General features: G+C 52.9%; 2 protein-coding genes across 20 annotated transcripts; both read left to right on the forward strand.

Moving 5' to 3' along the window:
- Positions 1 to 5,763: 5,763 nt before the first annotated feature.
- LOC144246747 (uncharacterized) lies at positions 5,764 to 18,197 on the forward strand. 16 transcript variants are annotated; one of them, XR_014954112.1, is made up of 9 exons: positions 5,825 to 6,296; positions 7,167 to 7,267; positions 8,429 to 8,542; positions 8,651 to 8,838; positions 9,017 to 9,066; positions 10,260 to 10,395; positions 12,256 to 12,863; positions 12,964 to 13,005; positions 13,099 to 18,197. XR_014954112.1 is itself a non-coding variant. In XM_085576197.1 (7 exons), the coding sequence occupies exons 3-7, from the start codon at positions 8,493 to 8,495 to the stop codon at positions 10,446 to 10,448; spliced, it is 402 nt and encodes a 133-aa protein (XP_085432323.1). In that variant the 5' UTR covers positions 5,773 to 6,296; positions 7,167 to 7,267; positions 8,429 to 8,492; the 3' UTR covers positions 10,449 to 18,197. The 16 variants fall into 16 exon arrangements, 5 of the variants coding, with proteins under 5 accessions (XP_085432323.1, XP_085432324.1, XP_085432322.1 ...); XR_014954114.1 differs by having other exon boundaries at positions 5,776 to 6,296; positions 8,651 to 8,720; positions 8,791 to 8,838; positions 12,256 to 18,197; XM_085576197.1 differs by having other exon boundaries at positions 5,773 to 6,296; positions 8,651 to 8,720; positions 8,791 to 8,838; positions 9,017 to 9,061; positions 10,260 to 18,197.
- An 890-nt stretch (positions 18,198 to 19,087) lies between these two features.
- LOC146768073 (UBX domain-containing protein 1-like) lies at positions 19,088 to 22,508 on the forward strand. Of its 4 annotated transcripts, none has more exons than XM_085576199.1 (7): positions 19,108 to 19,191; positions 19,435 to 19,488; positions 19,975 to 20,094; positions 20,816 to 20,948; positions 21,190 to 21,336; positions 21,933 to 21,984; positions 22,242 to 22,508. In XM_085576199.1, the coding sequence occupies exons 1-4, from the start codon at positions 19,139 to 19,141 to the stop codon at positions 20,823 to 20,825; spliced, it is 237 nt and encodes a 78-aa protein (XP_085432325.1). In that variant the 5' UTR covers positions 19,108 to 19,138; the 3' UTR covers positions 20,826 to 20,948; positions 21,190 to 21,336; positions 21,933 to 21,984; positions 22,242 to 22,508. The 4 variants fall into 4 exon arrangements, 2 of the variants coding, with proteins under 2 accessions (XP_085432325.1, XP_085432326.1); XM_085576200.1 differs by having other exon boundaries at positions 21,193 to 21,336; XR_014954125.1 differs by lacking the exon at positions 19,975 to 20,094 and having other exon boundaries at positions 19,102 to 19,191.
- Positions 22,509 to 25,128: the final 2,620 nt, after the last annotated feature.

Consider the following 25,128-nt stretch of genomic DNA (forward strand, 5'->3'; position numbering starts at 1 on the left):
TTAATTGCCAACCTGGGTTGTGGCCAGGAAGGAAATTTACCAAACTAAAGCAAATCACCTTGTGACCCTATAAGGAGTGGTCTTAAGTGAGACTCTTTGAGCTGAAAAACCTGCCCCTGCCATGCTGTGGGTGGTATGGAATCAAAAATTTGTTATGGTTAGAAGAAAAAAGGAATAGGGAGGGAAGAACTTTAGTGTTGAGTGTTTAATACCACCACATCACAGCTGGAGGATGTGGTTTCCAGTATAAAGCCCCTGGAATTCAGGGGCTCTTCCCTCAGAAGCAGGGAGGTGAGGGAGTGTAGGGCTTCAGCAACATTGACTCCTTTCTTTTCATTGACAAAAATAGTTTTTCCAGGTTTTATTTTCCCCCATTCCCTATTATTTGCTTGTGTGAAGGAGGGAGTTTTTAAACCACAGAGACTTGTTTGCAATAGGCCCCAGAGTGGGAACAGTGCCATTCCTTATTTGGACACAAACTGGAAATACCTTTTCTGCATTTGTGGGTTGAGGTTGAACCATTTACCTTTGTATCTTGTGGTTATTGCTTTGTTTTCTTTAGTAAATTGTTATTTTTTCATTTGTATATCTTTGCACTTATCTTACTATGGAAGGGAGAGAGGTTAAAAACTGACAGGAGGTAGCTTATTTTGGAGTCTCCACCCCATAAATGGTCTCAAAATGAGACAACAGTGCTAGAGACTCCACCCCTTTTTTCTTTACCCAGGACAGGATGACTCTCAGAGCTTGCAAACCCTCACATGAAGCTGATAACAGGACCAAAATCCTTCACTCCTTGAGGCTCAGCCCTGGCTCGTTGAGAAATGCCAAACATTTCACTGAACACAAGGGGAGGAGATTCTGTCAGAATTCATCCAAGGTTACAATCCCCACCCTCCATCACACAAATGCCAGCGTCCCCATGATGCACAACATCCACACATCCACACATTCATTGCTGGAGCAGTGTTTCATACCTTTGGGGCACAGGGAAAGAATAGGACATGCCCCTGGAAGGTCTCCTGTGCTGCCCTGCAAAGGGCATGAGCTCTCTCAGGAATGGAGCAGGCTCTGTTGATGGAATAGAGAAGTCAATTTTGCAGTAAGGGTGAATGGTACAAGGTGAACACAAAAGGGAATGGTAGAGGGAAAGGCTCATGTACAGATCACTGTGAACATAGGACTGGGAAGAAAAGAAGGGAGATGTGAAAGATGTTGGTTGAAGGACCAAGCGGTGGGAAAAGAAAGAAGAGGAGGTGAGAGGCAAGAGTGGTGGAACACTAAAGTGTTGCCTTAATGCAATAACGATCAATTAGATGGTTATTATATGACAGCAGAAAAAGTCACTGCCAAATGAGGCTAGGAAACACTACCACAGAAAGCAGACTAAAACGCAACAGATCAATTCATTGATCTGGGAACAATCAAGATGCCTGGAAGCAATGGTAGGAGAAACCAGCAACAGCACTAAGCAGAGCTTTGTGAGCAGCCTTCCCTGGACTTCTGTGCTTGGCTTCACCACTGAGCACTGAGTAATGTCTCTCAGCAAACAGGTAGGTCTTGTTGAAGCCATCTCATACCTGTTTATGTGGTTGTTTTGTCCTACACAGATCAAGACAGAAATACTCCCTCCAGGGGGTTTTATCTTGGTTCTACCTTGGGTGAAGAGCACAATCATCCACAGGTGACACTAAACTAGGAGGTTGACCACCCTAACAAATGGCAGACTGTCTGCCCAGAGGGGCCCTTGTGGTTTCCAAGGAAGAGAGAAGCAGAGCTCTGCACAAGGGATGACACAACTCTGCATTCAGCCAGGCTGAAAGAATCAATCTGCTCAACAGCCCTTCTGAGAAGGACTTGGGGTTTCAGCAGACAATAGGCTGACCATTAACCAGAAGTATGTTCCCATCACATGTAAGACAAACATGCTGCACTAGCAGCCACATGTCTAGCACAGCCAGAAGAGGGATTCCTACCCCCTCTGTCCAGAGCTGGTGAGGCCTCTCCAGGATTCATCTCCAGTGTTAGGTCCTCCAGTTCAGGAGGGATGTGGCAAAAGAGGAGAGGAACTAGCTAGGAGAGGAGACTACAGAAATGGGTAGGAACCTGGAGCACAGTGCCTCTGAGGGGAGAGGGCTGGATTTGTGTAGTCTGGTGAGAAGAAGGCAGAGGGGATATCTCTCAGGAGCCTGTGACTGCTGGAAAGGCAGTCACAGACATGAGTGCAAAACTCCTGCAGCATCAGGCAATGCAGCAGGGATCACAACCATAGAATGCAGCTTGGGAGATCCAGAAGTAGATCTCAACAACAGGAAGTTTTAGTCTCCTGAAATACAATTAGCTTTTAGATTAAAGTCTCTTAACTTACCCACCCAAAGCACCTTGCCAGAATCAAGGGAAAAAATGAATAAAAGAAAACAACAAAAACCCAAACAGCCCAAACCCCAGACACACTACTAATTGTATCTTCATCCTAATCACAGCAGAGGAATACAATGCACAAGTCCATCTCAGCTTGCCAAGTTACAAATGCTTGTCCAATGTAGCATTTGAAAGCAATTTGCAGTAATTTTCTACAAAAATATTTCACTGTCAGATCAACAGCAATGGAAAGCCTTGAATAGAGCACCCCCTTTCTACCCCACAAATACATTTTGTATAGACTGAAAGAACTGCTAAGAGCTCTCTCTTTTTGGTAGAATTTTTCCACGTGTTTCTTTGCAGGTAGACATCATTCTTAGTTGTTCATCGACTTGTCAAGTTTTCTGTCTTCCACACTGTGCCCTTGGAGTAACATTACTGAGTGAGAGAAAACATTATTTTTGCTAGACATCTCTTCACATGAAAAAGCTAAAGCATACCCAGTAGACACATGCAAGCACTGCAAAGAAATAACACAGAAAATAGTTTATTTTCCACTCCAGGAGATCTCAATAACAACATCTTCAGCTCACCAGAAATAAGCTTTAAAGTAATGCTGCAAAACACATGGGAAAACATACATACAGCTCTCCAAAAGAGCAGGAAGCTGCTTCAGGCAAGATGTGCTTCTAAAAATATTGCTGAAGGTGAAAATCCATTTACATTTAATATTACCACATTTGGTTTTGCAGTTTCATTGAATCATTTAGGTTGGAAAAAAAACATTAAGACCATCCAGCTCAACCATTAACCCAACATTGCCAAGTCCACCACTAAAACATGTTCTTAAGTGCCACATCTACACTTTTTTAAACAGCCCAGGGTTGGTGACCCAACCACTTCCCTGAGCAGCCTGCTCCAATGCTTGACAAACATTTTGGTGAAGTCTTTCTTTACCAAAGAAACACCTCTCAATTCCAAGAGGCTTTGACTAAACAAGGATTTGGGAACTCTTATCACATAACACTATTTCATAATACAGAGATTTTAAAGACTTTTAGGCATCTTCCACCTCTCCTTAAAGTGAAAGAGAGAAAAGCAGTACCTTAGGACACCCAAAGAAAGTGAGGTGAGCTAACAAATTGCACATGATTTGTTCCAATCAGCAGGGTTCCACTGGATCACTGCCATACTGCTTTTCAGGATTTACATTATGAAAGTTAGGTGTTCATCCTGTTCTGTCTGTTCTGTCTGACACTTCAGATGCCAGCTGCAAATAACAGAACACCTAAGTATGCCAAGCATCATGGCTCTACTCAGTAGCCTGCATCTCCAAATGGAATTTAAACTCCCTAACTTCCTAAATGTTGCAAGTCCTCAGTCTCCTGTAGTTTTGTGGGTCAGGCACATGTAAAACAGCACAACTGGCTGGCATGCTCTGCTCATGAGGAGAGACAAGAGAAGAATCCCTCTGCTCACACCAGACCTGCAGCTGCCAAGCTCCACCAAAGCACCTGAGAAGAGCCCAGGGCTTGATGTCACAGAAGGGAGCTGATGGAGGACAGCACAGTAGGCAGCCTGTCCTCCATCTGGGTGTGAAGAAGGTAGGGCTGGGAACTCCCAGCAACATCCCACCAGGTCTGGCTCATGGTGCCACCCCGAGGGTTTCCCCTACCTTTGCGCAGTCCCAGCTGCTGCAGCTCACTTTGACAGAGACTCGCTGTCTATACTTGTGCTTGGCTGCACTGGAGAGGATGAAGCTGAGGACAGCAATGGTTGCCTTCACATCCTGTGACTGCAGACGGGAGGGAGGGAGGGTGAGCTCTGTCACCTTGGGAAGGCATCTGCAGACTCATTGCTGTCCATCTCTGGAGCATGGCTCCATCGGGGGATCATGGTAAGGACAGCAGTGCTCACCTAACTTTGCATGTGAGGTTAGCTTCAGGATCTTGTCATAACGTGGGAGAGCAGAGCTTCATAGTAAACACCAGCTAACACACTCACTACCAGTATTAACACTAACAATTAAAATATTAATACTAATAACAGTATGCATATTATTAATACTAGTAGCGGCCAGTAGCGTTCTTAGCAGAGGTTTGCACGAAGAACACAAAATAAATTAATGTTGCTGATTATGCTATTGTAGTGTTGAAATATTGCCCTACACTATGATAGCCCCACACTTAACCTTGATGGCCTCCTCCAGCAGGTCCCGCAGCACCTGGATGCAGATCAGCTTCAGCTTCCACTTCACTGATGTGATAACCAAAGTTTACGCGTTAGAATTTTTAAAAGTTTAGTAAAGGATAAAAGGAAAAAATAATCCAGATTTGGGGCACTTTTGGCACACCACGGCCAAAGAGCACAGAAGTAGCTTAAAATAAAGTTCACTATATACAGTTCCATTGCTGGGCTTACATACATATTCATTAGTTTATACATTATTCAAATCTTCCTTTGAGTTTTTGATGTTCCAGGAACTCTTTTGTTTGCTTTTAACTTATTTGTCTGCAGACCATTCTGTAAATTAGGTCTACATATTTTATTTCTTCCTGTAGTTTTATCCTGTAGTTTCAGACTCCCTGATAGCGCCGACAAAATCGACAAGTTCTTCCTGGATGCTTATGCTGTTTTTGTCACCGTTATCATGCGATTTGGAAAGACCAGTCCACAGTTATAATAAACAGAATAATTGCTTTACACCATCCTCTGAGTTAGTAACATAGAAATATTTTAGTCTCTATTTTAACATTTTGCTAAAGCCTATGAAATAATAGATTTATCACACTATTATGCATATCAAATGTACAGGGCATACATAAACTGGCATATCATACTATGAAAAGCAGTTAAAAGTAAGTTGTACCATATCGAAATACTTGTGATGCAAAAAGCTGATCTATGAATGTGAACGTCAATATTATTGTCTCCTCTATAGCATCCGACGACTGTGTGGGGAGAAAGAGGGTGAGCAGCGGGCTCGCAACAGGCGGAGGGCGGGCAGGGGGACGCGGGCACTTCACTGTTTTTGCGCGCCCTCCCCACTCCCCGCCACCGAGCCGCCTCCCCGCCGCGTCGCCGCCGCTCCCCGATCCGAGCTGCTAGCGCGGAGTCCGCCTTTGCCGCCCGGAACCAATGCCGGGCTGCGCCTCTCCCCTGCCCCGAGTGCCGACGGGCGGCTGCAGTTCGGGCTCTGCGAGGCCCTTTTCGCCGGGAGCCGGGCACGAGCACGGGCCGAGAAGGGGACAGGGGGTCTCCGAGCGGGACCCGGGGCGCCCGCGGGCCCTTCGAGCAGCGCGGGCTCCGCCCCATGCTGCCACGGGCCCGGCCGCGCAGCTCCCGAGCCCCGCCAATCCCGGCCCGCCTTTCTCCGCCCTGTCCAATCCCGGCCGCCCTTCCAATCCGGGCGCGGTTCCTGCGATTTCGGCCCGCTCAGTCGCGGCCCGACTCCTCAGCCTGGCCCCGCTCCCCCGTGCGCTTGAGGCGCCGCTCCCGGCGCCGCTTTGGGAGCCGGCGGAGCGCTATCCCTGCTGCCGCAACCTCGGCAGGCGCTGGGGCCGGGAAGGGCGGGCGGGAGCTCCCCGTCAGGCGCCGGCCGGGATTTCTCCCAGGGAAACGGGCTGACGGCGGGGAGCGGGCGGACCCGGCCGCTGCAATGGCGGCGGCGGGAGCGGCGCGTGAGGGGAGCGCGGGGTGGTCGCGAGCCGAGCGCGGCGGGAATGGGCGGGCTCGGATTGGTGGGGCCGGCGCTGCCTCGGGTTGTGATTGGCTGGCTGGCCCGGCTCTGAGGCATAAGTAGCGCGCGTGGGGGAGGCGGGGGCGTCAGTTCGGCGGCGGGGCTGGAGGCGACGGGAGCTGCGGAAGCGCGTTCCGAGGAGGAGCGCCGCTGCGCCGGGACGGGTCCCCCGCGGCCGCCGATCCGAGGAGCGCTGGTGAGCACGCACGCGACTCCCGCGTCTGCCTGCGGCGGCGTCCGGGGGCCGGCGGTGTCCAGTTGTTTGCGCCGCGCCCTGCCCGGCTCGGGCGGCCAGAGGCTGGTGCGGGGCCTGGCGTGGCGCAGGGGGGACCGGCTGCTGTCACTGGGGAGTAGCCCTTTCGCGCTTTCTGGATTTAAAGTAACATTGAGAATACTGGGAATAAAGCCGGTTGTTTGCTTTCTTACTATTTGATTTTGATTTTACTTAATAATTTTATCTATATTACATTACTTCATTGTTTTGTTCGTTTTATTAAGTTTAATTTGTTTCTGTTTGTTTTCTTTTTCCGATTTTGATTTAGTAAGGGTTGTGCGGCTGGGGCTGAATCACGGGTTGTGAGGTCACCGGAGACATAAAGGCTCAGGGTGTGGAATAAGGACTTTGGCACGAGTCAAGCCCAAAACAATGTGGAGCAGTGGAAATGCTGGGGCTGGAGTTGGATAAATGCCCTGGGAGAGGGGCATGGAGCCGCAGTGCAGGGCCTGCAGGAGATGCCTGGGGGTTCCCAGCCCCTGCCCCGTGGTACCAAGCAGAGGCTGAGGATGTGGGGGCTCGGAGGGTTCCAGGGCCCACGCAGCAGCACAAGGGCACCTATTGGGATGTGGGAGCAGGGGCCCGGTGGCTATTCCCAGCCCCTGGGGCTGCCTGGGGGAGGTGAGGGGGCCTTTGGGGAGGTGCTCGGCTGAAACCCAGGCTGTGGGGGAAGGTAGATGTTTGGCTTCAGGGCTCAAGGGTCCCTAAAGTTGGGATCCCATTAGGGTGGGTGGGATAGCTGCAAGAGGCATTGACATTATGACAGTAACTGATTTCTGCCCTTATCAACAGCTCCAAGCAGCAGTGAGAAGCAGGAGCAGCTTTTAGATGCAGGCAGTAGGAAGCTGAGGAGCTGGAGCTGAGGCAGCAGAGCCGGAGGACACAGAAATGTGGTAGGGTTCGGGGTAAAACCTCTGTGCAGCTGGGATAGGGAATATGGAGCTGGGATGGGAATTGCATGGCTGGAGCTGAAATTGCTTCAAGGGCTCTGATAGAGAGTGTAGAGCAGTTACTGGGGGAGGGATGGTTAGGATGGGGCAGGAATATGGGCTCAAGAGCTGAACTGAAACCATACAGAGCTAAAGCAAAAGCAAAGATCCTGCCCTGAGAGCCAGAAGCAGTGTTACGTAGCACTGCTGGGAAGGTGTTGAGGAGGAAGTGAAACGGAAGAGATGGCAGTGAAATAAAGCTTGTGGGTGAAGAGCTGAAATCACTGGGGCTGGGAAAGGGGATTTGTAGGGCGGCTGCTGTAATCACTGCAGGGCTGGGAAAGGGGGCTGCACACTCCATAGGATCCAAAGGGCTGGCACAGGGACTGTGGGGTTCTTGCTGCCACATCCCTTTATGTCTGTGACATGGATGCTGGGGCTGGGCTTGTGACTGAAACTAGAACAGGATGTGTAGTGCGCACGTGGGGGCTCTAACATTGCGCCTGAAAATCCCGGCAATGCAGGGATATGTTCTCGGTCTGCGACGGCACCTGTGGGGCTGGGGGCAAAGTCACTGTGGGGCTGGCAAATGGACTGTGGGGCTGGGATTGTGTCTGAAAATGGAAAAAGAATTCTATTGCTGAGAGCGGGGTTCTGGGCTTTGAATTGAAATCATACAGGCTAGGCACAGTGGCTGGGCATTTTTGGGTAGGAGCTGAAATCACTGCAGGACTGGGATATTGATTCTGGGGTGGGCTTAGACACCCTGGGGCATGAGGTGAAGTATTGCAGAGCTGCAGCCAAGGCCAAGATCCTGCACGCTGAAGATTGAGAAAGGCACAGCTGGAGCTAAAGAAGAGAGCTGGCAGTTAAATAAAGCTTGTGGGTGAAGAGCTGAAATCACTGGGGCTGGGAAAGGGGATTTGTAGGGCGGCTGCTGTAATCACTGCAGGGCTGGGAAAGGGGGCTGCACACTCCATAGGATCCGAAGGGCTGGCACAGGGACTGTGGGGTTCTTGCTGCCACATCCCTTTTATGCCTCTGACATGGATGCTGGGGCTGGGCTTGTGACTGAAACTGGAACAGGATGTTTGGTATATATATTTTTTTTAATTGTGTAACCAGATGGATTAAGAAAAGCGGACACCCGTAGCAGATTTCTGTTGGATCTGTGTTTGTGAGAATTGGGATGCGTGCTGGAGATGGAGAGACGCTGTTGGAGAGTGGCAACAGCGGCAGGTGTGAGCTGTGAGGATGATGAGGGCTCAGAGCAGCCCCAGGTGTGAGCTGTGAGGATGATGAGGGGGCGGCTCCTTCGGTGGCTGATTTAGGGGGTTTTCCTCACAGCTGTTTTGCACGGAGCTGCTGGAGGAGAGGAGTTTTTGGGGGGCTCCCGCGGCTGTCTCCTGGAAGGACGGTGAGCGCTTCGGACAGGGTCCGTGGGATCACCTGGATCCCCACCTGGATACGTGGAGCATTGCTCATAGGTGGAGCTGAGGGACAAGTCTTCGTGCCGAGAAGCAGCAGCCAAGGAGGTGAGCGGGTGCGCCTTTGTAGCGGGGACTTTTCCCCTTTCCCTTTGAGATTTCGTCATCCTGAGGTTGAATTGGAGGGGGCAGTCCTGTTGTCCCCCCTTTTAAGGGGTTTGGACTGAGGTAAAAAGCCCCCTTTTGCCATCGTTTGAGGCAAGCCGCTTCTTTTCTTCTCTTCTAGGGGACGCAGTTGAAGGGGAGCCTACATTTCTTTTCCCTTGTTGGGGTGAGGTGAGCGCCGGAGCGTGGCGTCAGAGTCGGGGCTTCAGAGGAAGGGAGCTGCAGCCGTGGCAGCGCTGGCAGGGCGGGGGTCGGGCTGTGCCGCTGCATTCGGGGCGCTTCTTCTGCCCCCGGCCCGGCAGCGAAGGGTCCGGCGCGGAGCCCTGCCGGCAGTGCCGGGGCTGGCCGGGGCGGAAGGGGAGCTGGGCGCGGCTGGGCTGCCGCGGGCCCGCCGGAGCCGCGCCGGTGCGAGCCGTGCGGAGCCGAGCGGAGCTTTGGCCGGGCCGGCGGGCGGGGGAGGCGGCGCGGGCGCCGCGCCGGTGCCGGCCGGTGCCGCCGCTCCGTCTGCTCCGGGCGCGGGGCTCGGGCGCCGCCGGGGCCCCCCGGGCCCGGTGCCGGCCCCGCCGGGCCGGGGGCAGCGGGCGGGGGTCTGCCGGCGCGGCGCCGCCTCTGCCTGCCGGAGGAGCCGCTTTCCTGCCGGAGCCGCGCTGCGCCCGGGGCCGGGAGCGCGGCTCCGCATCTTCCAGCCTCCCTCGCTGCGCTGGTTTTTAGGGTCTTATCGATGTGTTTTAAGGATTATGGAGCTGTTCTAAGAGCTCTTAGGAATATGTAGGGATTTTTTTTTAAAAGCTTCTTTGGGGGATTTTTGGGGTGTTTTAAAGTAGGGTATTTTTATTGTATTTTAAGGGCGTTCTGAGGCTATTTTTATGTTTTTGTGGGGGTTTTAAGGCATTTTGAAGATGTGGGTTTTTTTTAGGGCATTTTTATGGGGTTTTAGGGTCTTTTCATGGCATAGAGGCTGAGGGGCAGCTTGAGGGGCACTGTGGGGCCTTGAGGGTGACAGAGGCTGGGAGCTGAGGGGGGAACAGGGGAGGGGACAGTGGGTGACACAGAGAGATGCTGAGGGGGGCAGGGGCAGCTGGAGGGTGACACAGAGAAGCTGGGGGCTGAGGGGCAGAGGAGAGGGATTAAGGGTGGCACACAGGAGCTGAGGGGCAGCTGAGAGGGGGCTCGAGGGTGACAGCCAGAGCCTGAGGGCTGGGGGGCAGAGGGAGGGGTCAGGGGTAAAGGGTGAGGCCTTGAGGGCTGGACAGTCCAGTGGAGATCAGGGCTACAGGGTACAGCTTAGGAGGCAAGTTAGGGTACAGATGCGGCACCCCTCACGCCACCCGTACCTCACCCTAAGCAGCCTTTTCCCTTTTCAGCCCCAACAACAGCAGCACAGCACAGCAAGCCTGACAGCGAGACCACACTGGAAGCCTCCCAGTGGGACAGGGCAGCGACCCTCGCACCAGGACAACGCCAGAACCCTCAGAGGACAACAGGACCCGCTGCTAAAAGGTAGGGATGACATCTGTGGGCTAGAGAGCAACAGGAAGGGGTTTGGAGGCTGAGCAGGCTTCCTTGAGTGTTTTTTTTTTTTTTTTTTTTTGCAGGGCTATTAGGAATATTTAGGGGAATTTTGAAGGCTTTCTCTGGTGACTTTTAGAGAATTGTTATGCCTTCCTAATGGCTATTTTAGAATTCCTTGGTGCATTTTTAGTGTCAGGATGTGGGTCTGACAGGATGCCCACTGAAAATGCAGAGTACTACTGGAATGTACTGGAATGCTTTGGGAAGGTGCCAGTGGAGGGCCAGTGGGTAAGGTGCCATAATGCTGGTCTGAAGGTTGTGATTTGTGAGCAAAGCGAAGTGGTTGTGGTTAGGGTTTTATGGTGGCAGATTTCTTGAGGTGAAATCCAGCACAGAAAATATCAAGCCCCAAGCTTTGTACTGTCAGTTTGCAACAGGTATTCGGTAAGAAATAAAAAACCCTGAGTACTTGGGGATGGGAGATTTGGACTGGGAGAAATCCTGCGCTGTTTTGACATTGAGGAGGCAAAAGGAAATTTAGGACCTGACAACCCAGGGGCATTGCAGGGCCCTGGGAATAAATGAGGGATATCTACTTGGTGAAAGCAAATTCAGCAGCCCAGGTTCCTGGCGTCAGTTTGTAGGGCTCCCTTGGCACTGTCAGGGAAGCACAAGTTTGGAGGGTGGGGCAGCTGGGGTCTGAATATATCCTTTAATATTTGGATTATTTCCAGTCAGCCTCACCCTAAGACCCAAGGAGCTCTGGGCACAATCACAGGCCATTTTCCCTGGGAAAGAAAACTCAGCAGTCCAGGTTCCTGATGTCAGTTTGTAGGGCTCCCTTGGGTCTATCAGGGCAGCACAAGTTTGAGGTGGAAACAACTTTGGTCTGGGGTACATCCTTCGATGTATGGACTTTTTGCAGTCAGGTCCCAGCCCAGGGCCAGGGGTCCCTGGGGACGTGCTTTGGCCATTTTCCCTGGGAAAGAAAACTCAGCAGTCCAGGTTCCTGATGTCAGTTTGTAGGGCTCCCTATTATATTTTATATTATCTTTATTATAATATTAACTATAATTAATATTAAATATAATATAATATTAAATAAAATATATTTTATTATCTTCCCTGCAAGCAGAAGGAGGTGCAGATTCACGGTGCTTTGTGCTCAAGAGGGGCGTTGAATCTCTGTGGGTGCTTCTGCCCTTTTTCCCTGACCCTAAAGAGAAGGGGAATTGTCCCTGCATGGACAGTCTTGGTCTGGAAGTAGCTGGCCTCAGTAACACAGCGTTTTAAGGGCAGAGCGTGGCGATCAGGAGAGGAAGGTGGTTCCCCTGCCTGTGGGCAGCTCTTCCCGAGAGCAGGAGAGGGGACTGCATTGTTAAGTAGGAAGTGGATGTGTTTCCCAAAGAAAACTTCAGAAATTAAGCTCCAAGGGCAAATACTGCGAGGTTCTACCACCTCCTTGAGGACATCCTTAAAACCACAGGGGCATCAGCAGAGCTTGGAGCAGGACTGGCCAACCCCAGAGCACCTCATGAAGCCCTCTGTGTGTCTGTGGCAGTCGAGTAGCACCTGGGGTGTGCTGAAAGTCCCAGTTCTGAGAGAAAATTCTGTTTAACTTGTACACGTTGGCTGGGTGTGTCCCCCCAGTACAGCTCGGTTCTTCTCTGAGGCGGTGCCTGACAGGGTCTCTCCCTGTTAAGGGCCGGGCGTGTTTTTGGCACAACACAGCAAAGTGGATTATTTGCCCGGCGTTCTCAGGAGAATAATGGTGAGCAGCAGAATTGCTGGGTTGTGGCTGCTGTGCGGCTGAGATCGTGCAGTGATGTTTGGTGTTCTCGATTGTAGCTGAGCACGGGACCACAGCCCGGTGACCATAGGACATTCCCCGCAGGCGAGGCAGCCTCCATTGGCACGCGACGTGGATTCTCATCCCCAGATGCCAGAGAGATAAGTGGAGGGCTAAGGCCCACAGAGGGGGTGAAAGTGGGGTACTGGGAGGGCCTTTTGAATCAGCTTTGGGGGCAGGGATGTGCAAGAAGCATCTCCTAAGGCCATCTAAAGACAAAAAGTGTCTGTTTTGATCACAGTGCTGAGGTGCTCAGGGCAGAGCAGTTCTGGTGTGTGTCCTGTCACTTGTCTCTGGTGCACTCTGTGTTCTTTGGGTCTCTCGGTCCTTTCTTCTCCTCAAAAGCTCTCTCTCCCTGTCCTGTGTCATGGGTGTCTGCACGTATTTGTCCCACAGCTGCTCTGCCCTGCTGCATAGCCTGTAATAGCATAAGTCCTGGGGACTTGAAATTTGTAATTTGCAGGGTGTAGTTGGGCTCTAGATTGTATCAGGAGATTGACATAACATGTTTGGTGCTGTTAAGTTGTCCTGCAGCCATTTGACACTAGTCCTAACTTCCTTTCAGATGCAGACAGTTCAGATCAGTGGCAGAGAGCCCCAGTCCTGGGTGAGGGTTTTCCCATGATCGGGTCAGTCATTGTTTGCATTTTCAGGGGAAGCCTAAATAGTGACCATGTTACAGCAGTGTTCTTTGCCTTTATTTTTAGGAGGTCCAGGCAGATAGCAGCAGTCAAGGCCCTGTGTGCCAGGTGAGCAGTGGACAGAAGGAGTTGTTCTTGCTCAGGTTTCAGGTTTTGGTGCAATTCTAAGCATCCACTCTTGGTTACTTTGTTTTATTTTAGGCAGTCATCTTGCAAGATGTCCCTGGTCCGGATGTCTGGATGTCCAAGGCCAGGTGGGTGCAAGCGTAAGGTCTGGGTGGGTGTGCTTTTCAGGTCAGGGGGATGTTGTTTTCACAGTATCTCAGTGTGGGTTGTTTTGCTTTGTTTTTTTGCAGGTGCTGTCGCTGCCCTAGCTGTGTGAAGGAACAGAGGCGAGCGGGTGAGTTGGCATTTTGGCACAGTGACTCACAGGTGACCCTTATGCAGCAGCATGCTAAGTGTGTACCTTTTTGTTTTTCAGGTATCCTCCAGGCAGCTTGTGGAGTCAAATTGAGACTTCAGGTGAGCCGGGGCAGCGGTGTGTCGGAGTTTCGGGGATTCCTCTTTTCGTGGGCACTAGTTGCATTTTCTGTTTTGTCTTAGGTACCCTGAGGAGGAGCGTAGCTGAAGTTTGGAAACGGCAGCACCGAAGCTGATGCAGAGAACGTCTCGCCGTCCACATCCAACTGACATTGGATTCCATCCGGTTGTCTTGCAAAAGCCAAGTGCTGGGGCCAGTAGGTGGGAGATGGGGGGAAAACCTTTACTATCACAGGAGGCTATTTGATGTTAGCTTGGAGAATAGGCCCATAGTGGGACGGGCCCCTCGGGAGCAAAGGGAGAGGGTTTCTCCTCAGCCCCCCCAGAGTCTTCGCCGGGCAGGGCAGTTCCGATCCCTCTCTGGTTCTCGTGACGTTCGCATCGGCGGCCTTCTTTGACTCTTGACGTTGTCGTGGATCTTTTCACCATAGGAGCCCGCCTTCATGTCTGGAGCTATAGCTACAGTCACCCTGTAGTCATTTCTTCCTTCTCTAGGCCTACTGAGCTTCTTAGGCTTCCTCTTAAGTGCTTTGGCACTAACATCTTGAAAGGAGTTGCATGTCATCATCAAGTGCTACTGCCCTAGGGCTTTCTTTTCTTTGGCATCATCAGCCCATGGCTCATCTTGGGCTAGGAATCTTGGGTCCATAAGGTGAAATTGCCAGGCAGTTTCCACTTGTGTCTGTGTCACGTTGTCTGTGTCCGTGTCACGTTGTCTGTGTCACAGGCCTTTGTTACATCTCCATGCTTTAGCAACATCATTTTGTGCCGTATCGGCCATATTTTGCTCACGTACCTTCCCGGATATCAATTATTCTGGCATTTTTACATATTCACTTTTTGGGTCCGGACGATGTACACGAGATGTTCTCATCCGTCTTCATTCTCAGTTTTGGTAGCCCTTCTCATGGACTTCCGGACGGAGCTTATTAGCCCCTCATCACCTGACCACAGTAGTTCCGTAGCATCTGCCTTCTCAAAGGATATAGGGCTCAAAAATTAGTCTTCTGGAGAATTATATCAAGTCCTCACTTATCTTGTATCTCTGTCAGCTTATGTTGTATGCACTTATGATGCACCTACCTGTGTAGGCTTCTATTGTATGTGCGTATGTTGCGCCTACCTATGTTAGCTTATATTGTTTGTGCTTACACTGTACGTACCTACGTTGGCTTATGTTGTTTGTGCTTATACTGTACGTACCTACGTTGGCTTATGTTGTTTGCACCTCTGTTGTGGCAATTATGATCGGAGCTGCCTTGCCCGGGCACGTAGTCACGCTCAGGTAGAGCAGTTATAAAGCTTTGCCGTTCATCTGTTCTCTATGGGGTTTGGGGTACAACACTGATGGGCCCAGAGTTGGTATAGCTCCTAGCTCTCAGATAGTCAGTCACTGACCGCCTCCCCTTGTCTCGTAGGTCCCCGGGTCCCTACAGAATTTCCTGGAATCTACCATTTGACATGGAGGTCCTGCGGTCAGAAGAAGCGTTTAAGCATATTCTTCAGTGCAGCGTTTCACGTAAGGGTGGCAGCCAGCGTGTCAGCAGAAGAATGTGTGAGAGTGTGACTGTCTGTGTCTGTCTGTGAGAGTTTGTGTGTGCTTGTGTCTGCAGCTGTGTGTGTGTGTGGAGCAGATACAACCTTGTGTGTATGGCCTTTGCCTTTCAGGGGGGGTTTTCATCAGGCAGGAGGATTTTTTGGGAGTCTCCGGAGCGAGTTGCCGTGAATGTGAGTTTGTGCGTAACGCGAAGGGGGCGTGCACGTCGGCGGAGCGTTTTGCGCCGTTTTTGTTCCGGGTGCGTCATAACAATAAAAGTGTTGTGGACTTTTCTGAAATGGAGACACGGTTATATTGTGTCAATATGTATTTGGCTTGTAGTACATTATATTGTTCTGTCTTTGCAGTTGTTCCTGTCTTTTGATGTATTTTGCTGTATGTAAATTGGACTTGTACTTGTGTGCCTAGGTATGATGTATTCTTTGTTGTATTTGTCTCTGTACTTGCATTTGTATGCATTGTTTCCCTGTGTATTGCTGAAGTTTAAGGGAATAAAGATTAATCAGCCCTAATAATGATGCCTCTTACCCTCTGCCCTGCCCACCATTCATCTCCTGTCTTTCTTTGGTGTGGTTGAGTCCTATCATTTTCACCCTTTTTCTCCCTTTGCCTCTTACTTTCCTCTTTAGTCTATTCCTCACTTTATCCTTCCATGTGTAACTCTTTGTCTCTGCCTGTGTTTTCCTTTGTTTCCATTTCTAACACATCTCTATGTTTCTCTAACCCTATTTCCTTCTCACCCTATTTTCTTCCATTCCTCTACATGTATTTCCCCATGTCTCTTTGTCTGTCTCTTTCAATCTAGGTTTCACTATGTTTTCTTCTTTTTTTTTTCTTTGTCAGCCTTTGTCTTTCTAACACTTGCTATCATTGTCTTTGTCTCTGACCCTTTTTCCTTTTCTGTCCAACTTTAACTTTTTTGTCTAACTCTTTATTTCTTTCTCTCTTGAACCCTACCTTGTGTTCAGTCTCTCCATTTGTTTTCCTGTAGGTTTTCAGCTCTATTTCTTCTTTTTCTTGTCTCTCTATTTGCTTTTCTCTTTCATTTCAAGTGCTTCCTTTTCTGTTTGTCTTTCACTCTTTTTCTCTTTACCCCACCTTTCTTTCCTCTTTCTCTGCCTTTCTCTTTCCAATCTGACTTTTTTAGTTTTTCTTTTTATCTCTGACTCTTATTTTTCTTGCTCTGTTTTCTTCTTACTCTCTTCCTTTTCTTCTTCTCACTCTTTCTTCTTGCTCTCTTCTTCTCTCTTCTTCTTCCTCTCACTATCCTCGTCTTCTCCTCGCTCTCTCCTCTTCTCCTCACTCCTCTTCCTCCTCTCTCCTCACTCCTCTTCCTCCTCTCTCCTCTTCTTCTCACTCTCTCCTTTTCTTCTCACTCCTCTTCCTCCTCTCCTCTTCTCACTTTCTCCTCTTCCTCCTCTTTCTTCTTCCTCTGACACTCTCCTCTTCTTCTTACTCTCTCCTCTCACTCTCCTCTTCTTCATCTCACTCTCTCTTCTTCTCACACTCTCCTTTTCATCTCACTCTCTCCTTCTCACTTGCTCCTCTTCTTCCTCTCTCCTTTTCTCACTTTCTCCTCTTCCTCTCCTCTTCTTGTTCTCACTCTCTTTTCTTCTTCTCACGCTCTCCTCTTCTTCTCACTCTCTTCTTCATCTTTCTCCTTTTCTTCTCAGTCTCTTCTCTTCCTCCTCTCCTCACTTTCTCCTCTTCCTCCTCTCACTTCTTCCTCCTCTCTCTTCTCACTCTCTCCTCTTCTCACACTCTCTTCTTCATCTCTCTCTCTCCTTTTCTCCTCCTCTCTCCTCTTCCTCCTCTCTCCTCTTCCTCCTCTCTCCTCTTCCTCCTCTCTCCTCTTCCTCCTCTCTCCTTCTCTCTCTTATCTTCCTCCTCTCTCTCTCCTTTTCTTCCTCTCACTCCTCTTCCTCCTCTCTTCCTCTTGTCACTCTCTCCTCTCTTCTTCTCACACTCTCTTCATCTCTCCTTTTCTTCTCACTCTCTCCTCTTTCTCCTCTCTCCTCTTCTTCTCACTCTCTTCTCACTCTGTCCTCTTCTCACACTCTCTTCATCTCACTCTCTCCTTTCCTTCTCTCTCTTTCCTCTTCCTCTTCTCTCCTCCTTCGCACTCGCTGCTCTTCCTCCTCTCTCCTATTCTTCTTCTCTCTCCTCTTCCTCCTCTCCGTCTCCTCTTCTTCCTCTCACTCTCTCTTCTTCCTCCTTTCTTCTTCTTCTCACTTCTTCCTCCCACTCTCTCCACTTCTCACTCTCTCCTCTTCATCTCACTCTCTCCTTCTCACTCTCTCCTCTCTCTCATCTTCCTCCTCTCTCCTCTTCTTCCTCTCACTTACTCCTCTTCCTCCTCTCTCTTCCTCTTGTCACTCTCTCCTTTCCTTCTCACACTCTCTTCTTCCTCTCACGCTTTCCTCTTCTTCTTGCTCTCTCCTGTCCTTCTCACACTCTTCTTCATCTCTCTCCCTTTCTTCTCACTCCTCTTCCTCCTCTCTCCTCTTTTTCTTCTCACTCTCTTGTCTTCCTCATCTCTCTTTTTCCTTACTCTCTCCTCTTCCTGCTCTCTCCTTTTCTTCTTCTCCCTCTCTCTCTCCTTATCACTCTCTCCTCTTCATCTCACTGTCTCCTTCTCTTTCTCTCTTTTTTTTCCTTTCTGTACTTAGAATAAAAAAGCAGGAGTAGAAAATACTGTGCTCTGAGGAAGTAAAAAAAGAAAACAACTTTAAAAATAAAAATTTCTACTCCCTGGGAGCATCAAAGTAAAAATAAAAATTTTTACTCCCTGGTAGCATCAAATTTTCTACTGCTGCGCCTGACAATATTTTTGGGTAGGGGAGGGGTCTGTCTGGTAGCCACACCCCCACCCTGAATCCTCCCTCTACCCTAACCCCTTCCCTGACCCACCCTCCACCCCCTCCCCCACACCCTGACCCCGCCCCTAACCACGCCCCCAATGCTGACCCCCTCCCCCTAACCCCCACCCCGTCCTTACCCCCTCCCCTGGCCCCGCCCCCAGCCACACACCCTCCCCTGACTTCTACTGATACCTATTAAGATACGTATAAAAATCTGAAATAAAATATAATAGGAATAAATGTAAGAAATTATGAAAATATAATTTTCCATCAATATCCATTACAAATCCGAATGTGAATATAAATATGAAAAATAGAAAAATAAAGCATATTGAAATGCAGCTTAAGAGGAAAGCTTTTTTCTTTCGGTTCCTGTCGGGTCGCAGGCAGGCTTTTTGTTCCGTTCTTTCCCGCGCGGACGCTTTGGGGCGTTCGCTGCCGAGGCCGTGCCGGCGGGGACGGCGCGGTGCTGCCGCCGTGTGGGCAGAGAGCGGTACTGCAGCCCCCCAGCCAGTGCCCGGCAAAACCACCGAGTGGCTTGGCGCGGACTCGCTTGAAAAGTGCTGCCGCCTTGTGGACAAAGGGCGGTACTGCAGCCCGGCTGCCTTCTTGGGAGCGGCTAGGCACGGACTCGCTTGAAAAGTGCTGCCGCCTTGTGGACAAAGGGCGGTACTGCAGCCCGGCCGCCCTCTTGGGAGCGGCTTGGCGCGGACTCGCTTGAAAAGTGCTGCCGCTTTGTGGGCACAGGGCGGTACTGCAGCCCCGCCACCCACGGCCGCCCTCTTGCGAGTGGCTTGGCGCAGACTCGCTTGAAAAGTGCTGCCGCCTTGTGAACACAGGGCGGTACTGTGGCCCCACCACCCACGGCCGCCCTCTTGGGAGTGGCTTGGCGCGGACTCGCTTGAAAAGTGCTGCCGCCTTGTGGACAAAGGGCGGTACTGCAGCCCGGCCGCCCGCGGCCTCCCTCTTGCGAGTGGCTTGGCGCGGACTCGCTTGAAAAGTGCTGCCGCCTTGTGGGCACAGGGCGGTACTGCAGCCCCCCCAGCCAGCGCCCGGCAAAACCGGCGGGAGGGGCGAGGGGCGGCAGCGAGCGGCGAGCGGGGCGGTGTCTGTGAGTGAGGGGAGGGCTGGAGGCGGCTCCGCGGCGGCGCCGGATTAGGATGGCAGCGGCGAGGGAGGCTTTCTGTCCCGTTCCGGCCGCCGTCCGTACCGGAACGCTTTGTGCCTTTCTGTCCCTCGCCGGCCGCCGTCCCCCACGTGTCGGGAGCCCGGCGCCGCCGTGATGGCGGCGGGCGGTGGGACCGGGCTCGGGCGGCTCTGGAGGCGCTGCTGGAGGTGGGATTCGGGGCCCGGCGCGCTGAGGGCGGCGGCACCGGGGGGACAGCGGGGGAGGGCGGGCGGGAGCAGCCGGAGGGGACCCGGCACCGGGAATGGGATTGGGGGGGGCGGGACACACGGACAGGCCCCGGAGCCCTCGGGACCCCCAAAACTCCACCGGGACCCCCAAAAAACCCCCCGGGACCCCTCAGAACCCTCTGGGACCCCCCAAAAATAACCGGGAGCCCCCCGGTCCCGCAGGGCGAAGGCGCTGGCGCTGACCGGGAACCGGGGAGTGGAGCCGGCCATGGACTGGTGAGGGGGGACCCCAAGAACACTCCCGGGACCCCCAAAAATACCCGGCGGGATCCCCCAAAAACAGCCCCGGGATCACCAAAAACAGCCTCGGGAACCCAAAAATTCCCTTCAGAAGCCCCAAAAATCCCCCTGGGACCCTCAAAAACCCCCTGAGACCCCCAAAATTCCCTTCAGGACCCCAACCCCCCCCCCCAGGACCCCCAAAATTCCTCCCAAAAACCCCCTGAAACCTCCAAAATTCTCCCCAGGACTCCAAAGCCCTCCCTGGGACGCCCAAAATTCTCTTTGGGACCCCAAAACTCCCCCTGTGACCTCCAAATTTCCCTTTAGGACCCCTGAAATTCCTCCTGGGACCCCCAAAACCCCCTGAGACCCCAAAAGTCCTCCTGGGATGCCCCAAAAACCTTCCAGAACCCCCCAGGACCCCCTCCAATTTTGGGTCCCCCCCCGATTCGGGGTTCCCCCCGGTTTTTGGGTCCCCAGGCTGGTGGCTCATGAGGACGACCCCGACTCGGACCCCGAACTCCCCCCGGGTTTGGGGGCGCCGCCCGCGGGCCTGGGGGGGCCCCGGCAGCCGCCGGCCCCCGAGGACGAGACCCAGAAGTGAATTTTGGGGGTCGGGGGGGAATTTGGGGTTTGGGAAGGAAATTTTGGGGTATGGGGAGCTCAGGGATATTTTGGGGTTCAGAGTGGTTAATTTGGGGTTTCAGGGTGTTTATGGGCAGGGTTTTCGGGTATTCTCGGGAGGGCTTTGGGGTATTCTTTGGTGGGTTTTAGGGTATTTTTGGGTGGATTTTTTGGGATATTTTTGGGACGGTTTTGGGTTGGTTTTGAGGCATTTTATGGTGAGTTTTTTGGATATTTTTAGGAGGGTTTGGGTAGTTTTGGGTGGGTTTTTTGGGGGCATTTAGGACGATTTTGGGGTATTTTTGGGTGGGTTTTGGGCTGAAGGCGGCTCAGCGGCGGCGCTGGAGAAGGATGGCAGCGGCGAGGGGGGCCCGGCGGGGCCCTGCCTTTGCCAGCCCCTCCTGCCGCCCTCCTTGGAATGGTTTGGGGCAGTATGGGGTTATTGAGGTAGGAGTAATTATTTTGTTGTTGTTGATTTAATGTGGTGTTTTTTTGTTTGTTTGTTGTTGTCGTTTGATGTATTTGGTTTGTAGAGCAGGAACTGTAGACAGAATCCTGCAGAAGTAATATGGAATTTGTCCTCCCAAAACCCACCCGGCTTCCAACCACTTTCAGCACGTGGTCTTCCTTAGCAGCACATGGTACCCCACACTTGGGAGCCGGTGCACTCTACTTTTCTCTCCTCCTTTGCTGACAGATCCTGCTGAGGCTGAGGACAAAGCCCTACCCCTACACGGACAAGGCAGCAGACCTGGTTCGGGACGCCAGCGTGCTCCAGGCTGCTCCAGGACTCTGATCAAACATCAGCATCCCCGTCTCTCACGTTGATGGTATGTGGTAACCCCTTAAGAACAGAATTCCACCTTTTCTAACCCTAAGCAGCAAACTGGGGATGGGTAACTCTAGAAATCTAGAAATCCTGTCATGTAAGGACCTCCAGGTTTCAGCCCTCCGTGTGTCCTTGGTATCAGAAGCTGGAATTGCAGAGTTGCCACTTTACCTCCAAACGTAATTTTTGATGTGGTTGTGCCACTTTAACAGTATATGAAATCTCTCTTCGTGTTCTTGCAGCAGCATTTTCGAACCACAATGGAAATCTAGTCCTTCTGCCCGGAGCTGTTCACAGAATTGTGGAATTCCAGATGGGTTTGGATGGGAAGGCACCTTTTTTTTTGCAGCATTAGATTTTTGCAGCATTGCAGCTTTTCAAGCTTCTAAGTAAGTTACTTCATTCAGATTTAAACTCTCTTGAAGCATGCTTGATATGGTTTGTTTTTTTCATTGTTATGTTAGTTTTTGTTTTGGTTTTAATTTGGCTTTCTTTTTTGCCTGGCGTAGGAAAATTTTACAGCTCTCACTTTTTTCTTCTCCAGTTGAGTATTACCAGTGTTACCTTCTTAATTCAAAAACCATTTGCTGTATGGAAAAAGCACCTTGCCTTTGTGAAGGGCCAGGTGGGAACTGTTTTAATGGCCAGTGGCACAGCCCTGTAGCATACAATTCCCAGGAAGTGGGGAGCCCTCTGCCAGGCAGAGCCACCTGGCCAGGTTCCTGCGGGTGCTGCTGCTGTACCCGGCTGATGAGGTGAGAAGCAGCTTGGCTTTACTGCCAAAATAAAACTCACCCGTTTTCCTATGAATCCCAGCAAAGTGGTCCCAAAGGCTCTGTCACTCAGTCTCTGCTTCCATTGGTGTGGAGAGGCTGGATCCCAGTTATCACCCCAGCAGTGCCCCTGCCTCCCTTTTCCCCACTTTTCTGTTCCAGTCGTGCGAAACATTCAGGCTTTGTTTTCTTCCCCCTGCGGTTCACTGCAGATCCCAGAAAACCCACAGGAGGGAAGATCATTCCTTGTGCTTCCACCTCCAGGTGAGAGAGGAGATGGTCACATCCTAGGAGCCTGATTTTGGAATGTTTTATGGAATTGGCCCAGTGGCTTTTACTTCTGGGGTTCCTGGAGTCTGTCCCTGGCAGGTCCAGCCTGTGCTTCAACTGAGAGCCCTCAGCCCGCAGGGAAATGAACCTTTGGGGAAGTTCTTACAGCTCTGCTTAGTGCTTTATGAATGGTGATGATTTTCTGGAAGTAGGCTGTCCATTCTGACCCTTTTTCTTCCCTCTCCCTGCAGACTGTACCTGCTGAGAGGCTGAGGTGAGACCAGGATCTGTAAAATCCCTGACTCTCCGTGTTTTCCTGAGGCTGAAGCCGTGTTTGCTGTCAGTGACGACAGGGTGGGAGATGCTAAACACTGAAAACTTTGGGGTTTTTCCCCTGAACTCCCCAAGACTCTCTGCAGCTGTGCCCTGTCTCTCTCTTGAAAGAGTTTCTGGATTTACAAAGGTTTTTACATTCTGCAATATTTATCTATAACTCGATTAAAAAGAATCATACTGTATCAATGTGGTGTTAATTACTTTGTTTGAGTCGGTTAATTAAAGCAAATTGTTGGTAAGGGGTTTGAACATCCCTTAGTTGGAGCTGGCAGCTCTTATTTAATTTCTCTTCATTCCTTTAATTTCTTTCAATTATTTCTTGAGCCATTACTGCAATTAGGATGTACAGTAAGGACAAGAGCATTTCTGCCCTGCTGGATTGGGAAATCCGAGCCCAATTCCTTGGAGAGATTGAGGGGATGGGGATCTGTGCCTCAAGCTGGGTTTTGACAGTGGGAATTTGGTGAGGAAGGAAGAGGAGAGATCCCACGGAAAGTGGCTGAGGCCAGTTCCGCTGGCTTTGGGTGCTCCTACCCCCGAGAAAATCATCCTGGCTGAAGGGAGCTGGAAGAAGCCAGGGGGCTGCGCCGGGGGCTGTGCAGGGACCCCAAACCCTGGTCAGGGGCGCTGGGCAGTGCCAGCTGCAGAGGAACGCTGCAGAGGGGCTGCGCTGGAGCCCCTCAGCTTCCATGCAGAGATGCTGGCACTGCGGGGCTTTCGGGACACTGCCGAGAGGCTCCGCTGCCAGAGCCGGGGAGTTCTCCCGTTCTTTTCTGTCGTGCTGGGCACCTGGCAAGTCCTTAGAGCCCCGCAGGCTGCCAGTGCCAGCGGAGCAGCTGGAATCACAGACGGTCACACAGAAATCGGGCTGGGAGAGCAAATGAGCCGTTCCATGTTGTTTTTCACAACGCGTTTTGGATTTATACCAGAATCTCTTCTCTCCCCTCAGACCCCGTACCCCTGAGTTCTGAGTTTTCTCACAGAAATGTCTCGGCCTGCACCGGGAAAAAGAAAATTCCCTGGCACGGCGGGGAGCGGCGGGGTTTGGGGGTGCTGGGGCGGCACGGGGGTCCCCGCGCCCCGGCCGGTCTCGGTCAGCCCCGGGAAATCGCCGCCGCCGCCGGCTCGGCCCCGGCGCCGCCCCGGTGCTCCGGCCCGAGAGAGACCCCGACCCGCCCGCCGGGGCAGAGGCGGCACCGCCGGGAGCCGAAGCGGCAGCCCCGGGCCCATCCCGGCGGGCCGGGAGCGATGGCCCCGCCTCCATCCCGGGCGGGCCGGAGCCTCAGGGGCGGGGCCGGGCCGGAGCCTCAGGGGCGGGGCCGGCGCTGGCTCAGGTGCGCGGGACCGCGGGGCACCTGCGTGGGGTGGGGCCGAGCTTATTTAAGTGCCGGGAATCGCTGCAGCCGCCATTTGCTCACTCGGAGCGCGGTGCGGGTGATGGGTTCTGTGCGGGCTCCGCAGCTTCGCCCTTCTCTCCTTCCCCCCCTTTACTCTTCCTTCCTCCTGCTCCCATTCCCCTTCTTTTCCTGCCTTTCCCCCGTTTTCCTCTCCTCCCCAAAGCCGACTGCTTTCGCTCCCCTTTTGTGCCCCCTTCTACTCTTCCTTCCTTCTGCTCCTATTCCCCTTCTTTGTCTTCCTCCTTTTCCTTCTCGTCCCATTTCGGCCTCCCGTCCCACCATCTACCCTTCCTTCCTTCTCTCCATATTTCTGTTTTTTCTCCCCTAAACCCACTCTCCCTCCTCCCCCAAACGCGACGCCCCCCACTCGTCCCTCACCTGTCCCTGCCCCGCTGCTCCGTTCCATTCCCCCTCTCTCCCTCCTCTGTCCCGTCCCTCTTTCCCCCTGCCGGCCTTTCCCTTCCCCGCCCGCTCTCCTCCGCAGCCCGACCTCCCTCCCCACCTTCCCGCATGCCCCGCTCTGCCTCCTCTCTTCCCGTCCCTTTTTCCTTCTTTCCTCGCAGCCGCGGGGCTCGGGGCGCCGCAGAATAAAGCCCAGAGGGCCGGAGCCGGCGCCCCCCGCCCTCGCTGGGGTCCCCACACGGGGCCGGAGCCGCTCTGCGGGTCCCCCCATTGCAGTCTAATACACGGCCCGACACTGCCGGGGTGCGGCTTTCCCGACATCACACTGGGGGTCGGGCTGGGGGTCGGGAGGGGGTCCTGGGGGGAGGAGGGTGGGGGGGTTAGGAAGGGCCCCCTCATTAGGAGGGGGTCCCGGGGGAGGAGGGTGGGGGGGGGGGATAGGAAGGGCCCCCTCCGGAGGAGGGGGTCCGGGGGAGGGGGGCGGGGTGGAGGGGGGGGCCTTCCCCCCTCCAGCCCCGGCCCCTCCCCGGGACCCCCTCCTCCGGACCGGGGCCCGGGGGAGGGGGAGGGGCGGGGGGGGGGTGGGGGGGGCGGGGGGTGGGTGGGGGGGGTGGGGTGGGGGGGAGGGGGAGAGCAGGGGGGGGCACGTCACTCTGTGCCGTGAACAGACATTAAAAAAAAAAAAAAAACCAAACGGCCGGCCGTACCCCCCTTCCCACCCCCCCACCCACCCCCCCCGCCCCCTCCCCCCCACCCCACCCCCCCCCCCCCCCCCAACCCCCCCGGGCCCCGGTCCGGAGGAGGGGGTCCCGGGGAGGGGCCGGGGCTGGAGGGGGGAAGGCCCCCCCCTCCACCCCGCCCCCCTCCCCCGGACCCCCTCCTCCGGAGGGGGCCCTTCCTATCCCCCCCCCCACCCTCCTCCCCCGGGACCCCCTCCTAATGAGGGGGCCCTTCCTAACCCCCCCACCCTCCTCCCCCCAGGACCCCCTCCCGACCCCCAGCC

This window comes from Lonchura striata, chromosome 3 (genome assembly GCF_050655825.1).
Source record: "Lonchura striata isolate lonStrDom1 chromosome 3, ASM5065582v1, whole genome shotgun sequence".
NCBI classification, from domain to species: domain Eukaryota; kingdom Metazoa; phylum Chordata; class Aves; order Passeriformes; family Estrildidae; genus Lonchura; species Lonchura striata.

What these genes read in the sequence shown, in the direction of transcription:
- LOC144246747 (XM_085576194.1), top strand. Translation starts at nt 8,493, where the DNA reads ATGCGTGCTGGAGATGGAGAGACGCTGTTGGAGAGTGGCAACAGCGGC. An exon ending in GAGAAGCAGCAGCCAAGGAG is followed by an intron (nt 8,839 to 9,016) that starts GTGAGCGGGTGC and finishes CTTCTCTTCTAG; the next exon opens with GGGACGCAGTTGAAGGGGAG. An exon ending in TTTTCCCTTGTTGGGGTGAG is followed by an intron (nt 9,067 to 10,259) that starts GTGAGCGCCGGA and finishes TTCCCTTTTCAG; the next exon opens with CCCCAACAACAGCAGCACAG.
- LOC146768073 (XM_085576199.1), top strand. Translation starts at nt 19,139, where the DNA reads ATGGCGGCGGGCGGTGGGACCGGGCTCGGGCGGCTCTGGAGGCGCTGC. An exon ending in CTCTGGAGGCGCTGCTGGAG is followed by an intron (nt 19,192 to 19,434) that starts GTGGGATTCGGG and finishes CCGGTCCCGCAG; the next exon opens with GGCGAAGGCGCTGGCGCTGA. An exon ending in GTGGAGCCGGCCATGGACTG is followed by an intron (nt 19,489 to 19,974) that starts GTGAGGGGGGAC and finishes TTGGGTCCCCAG; the next exon opens with GCTGGTGGCTCATGAGGACG.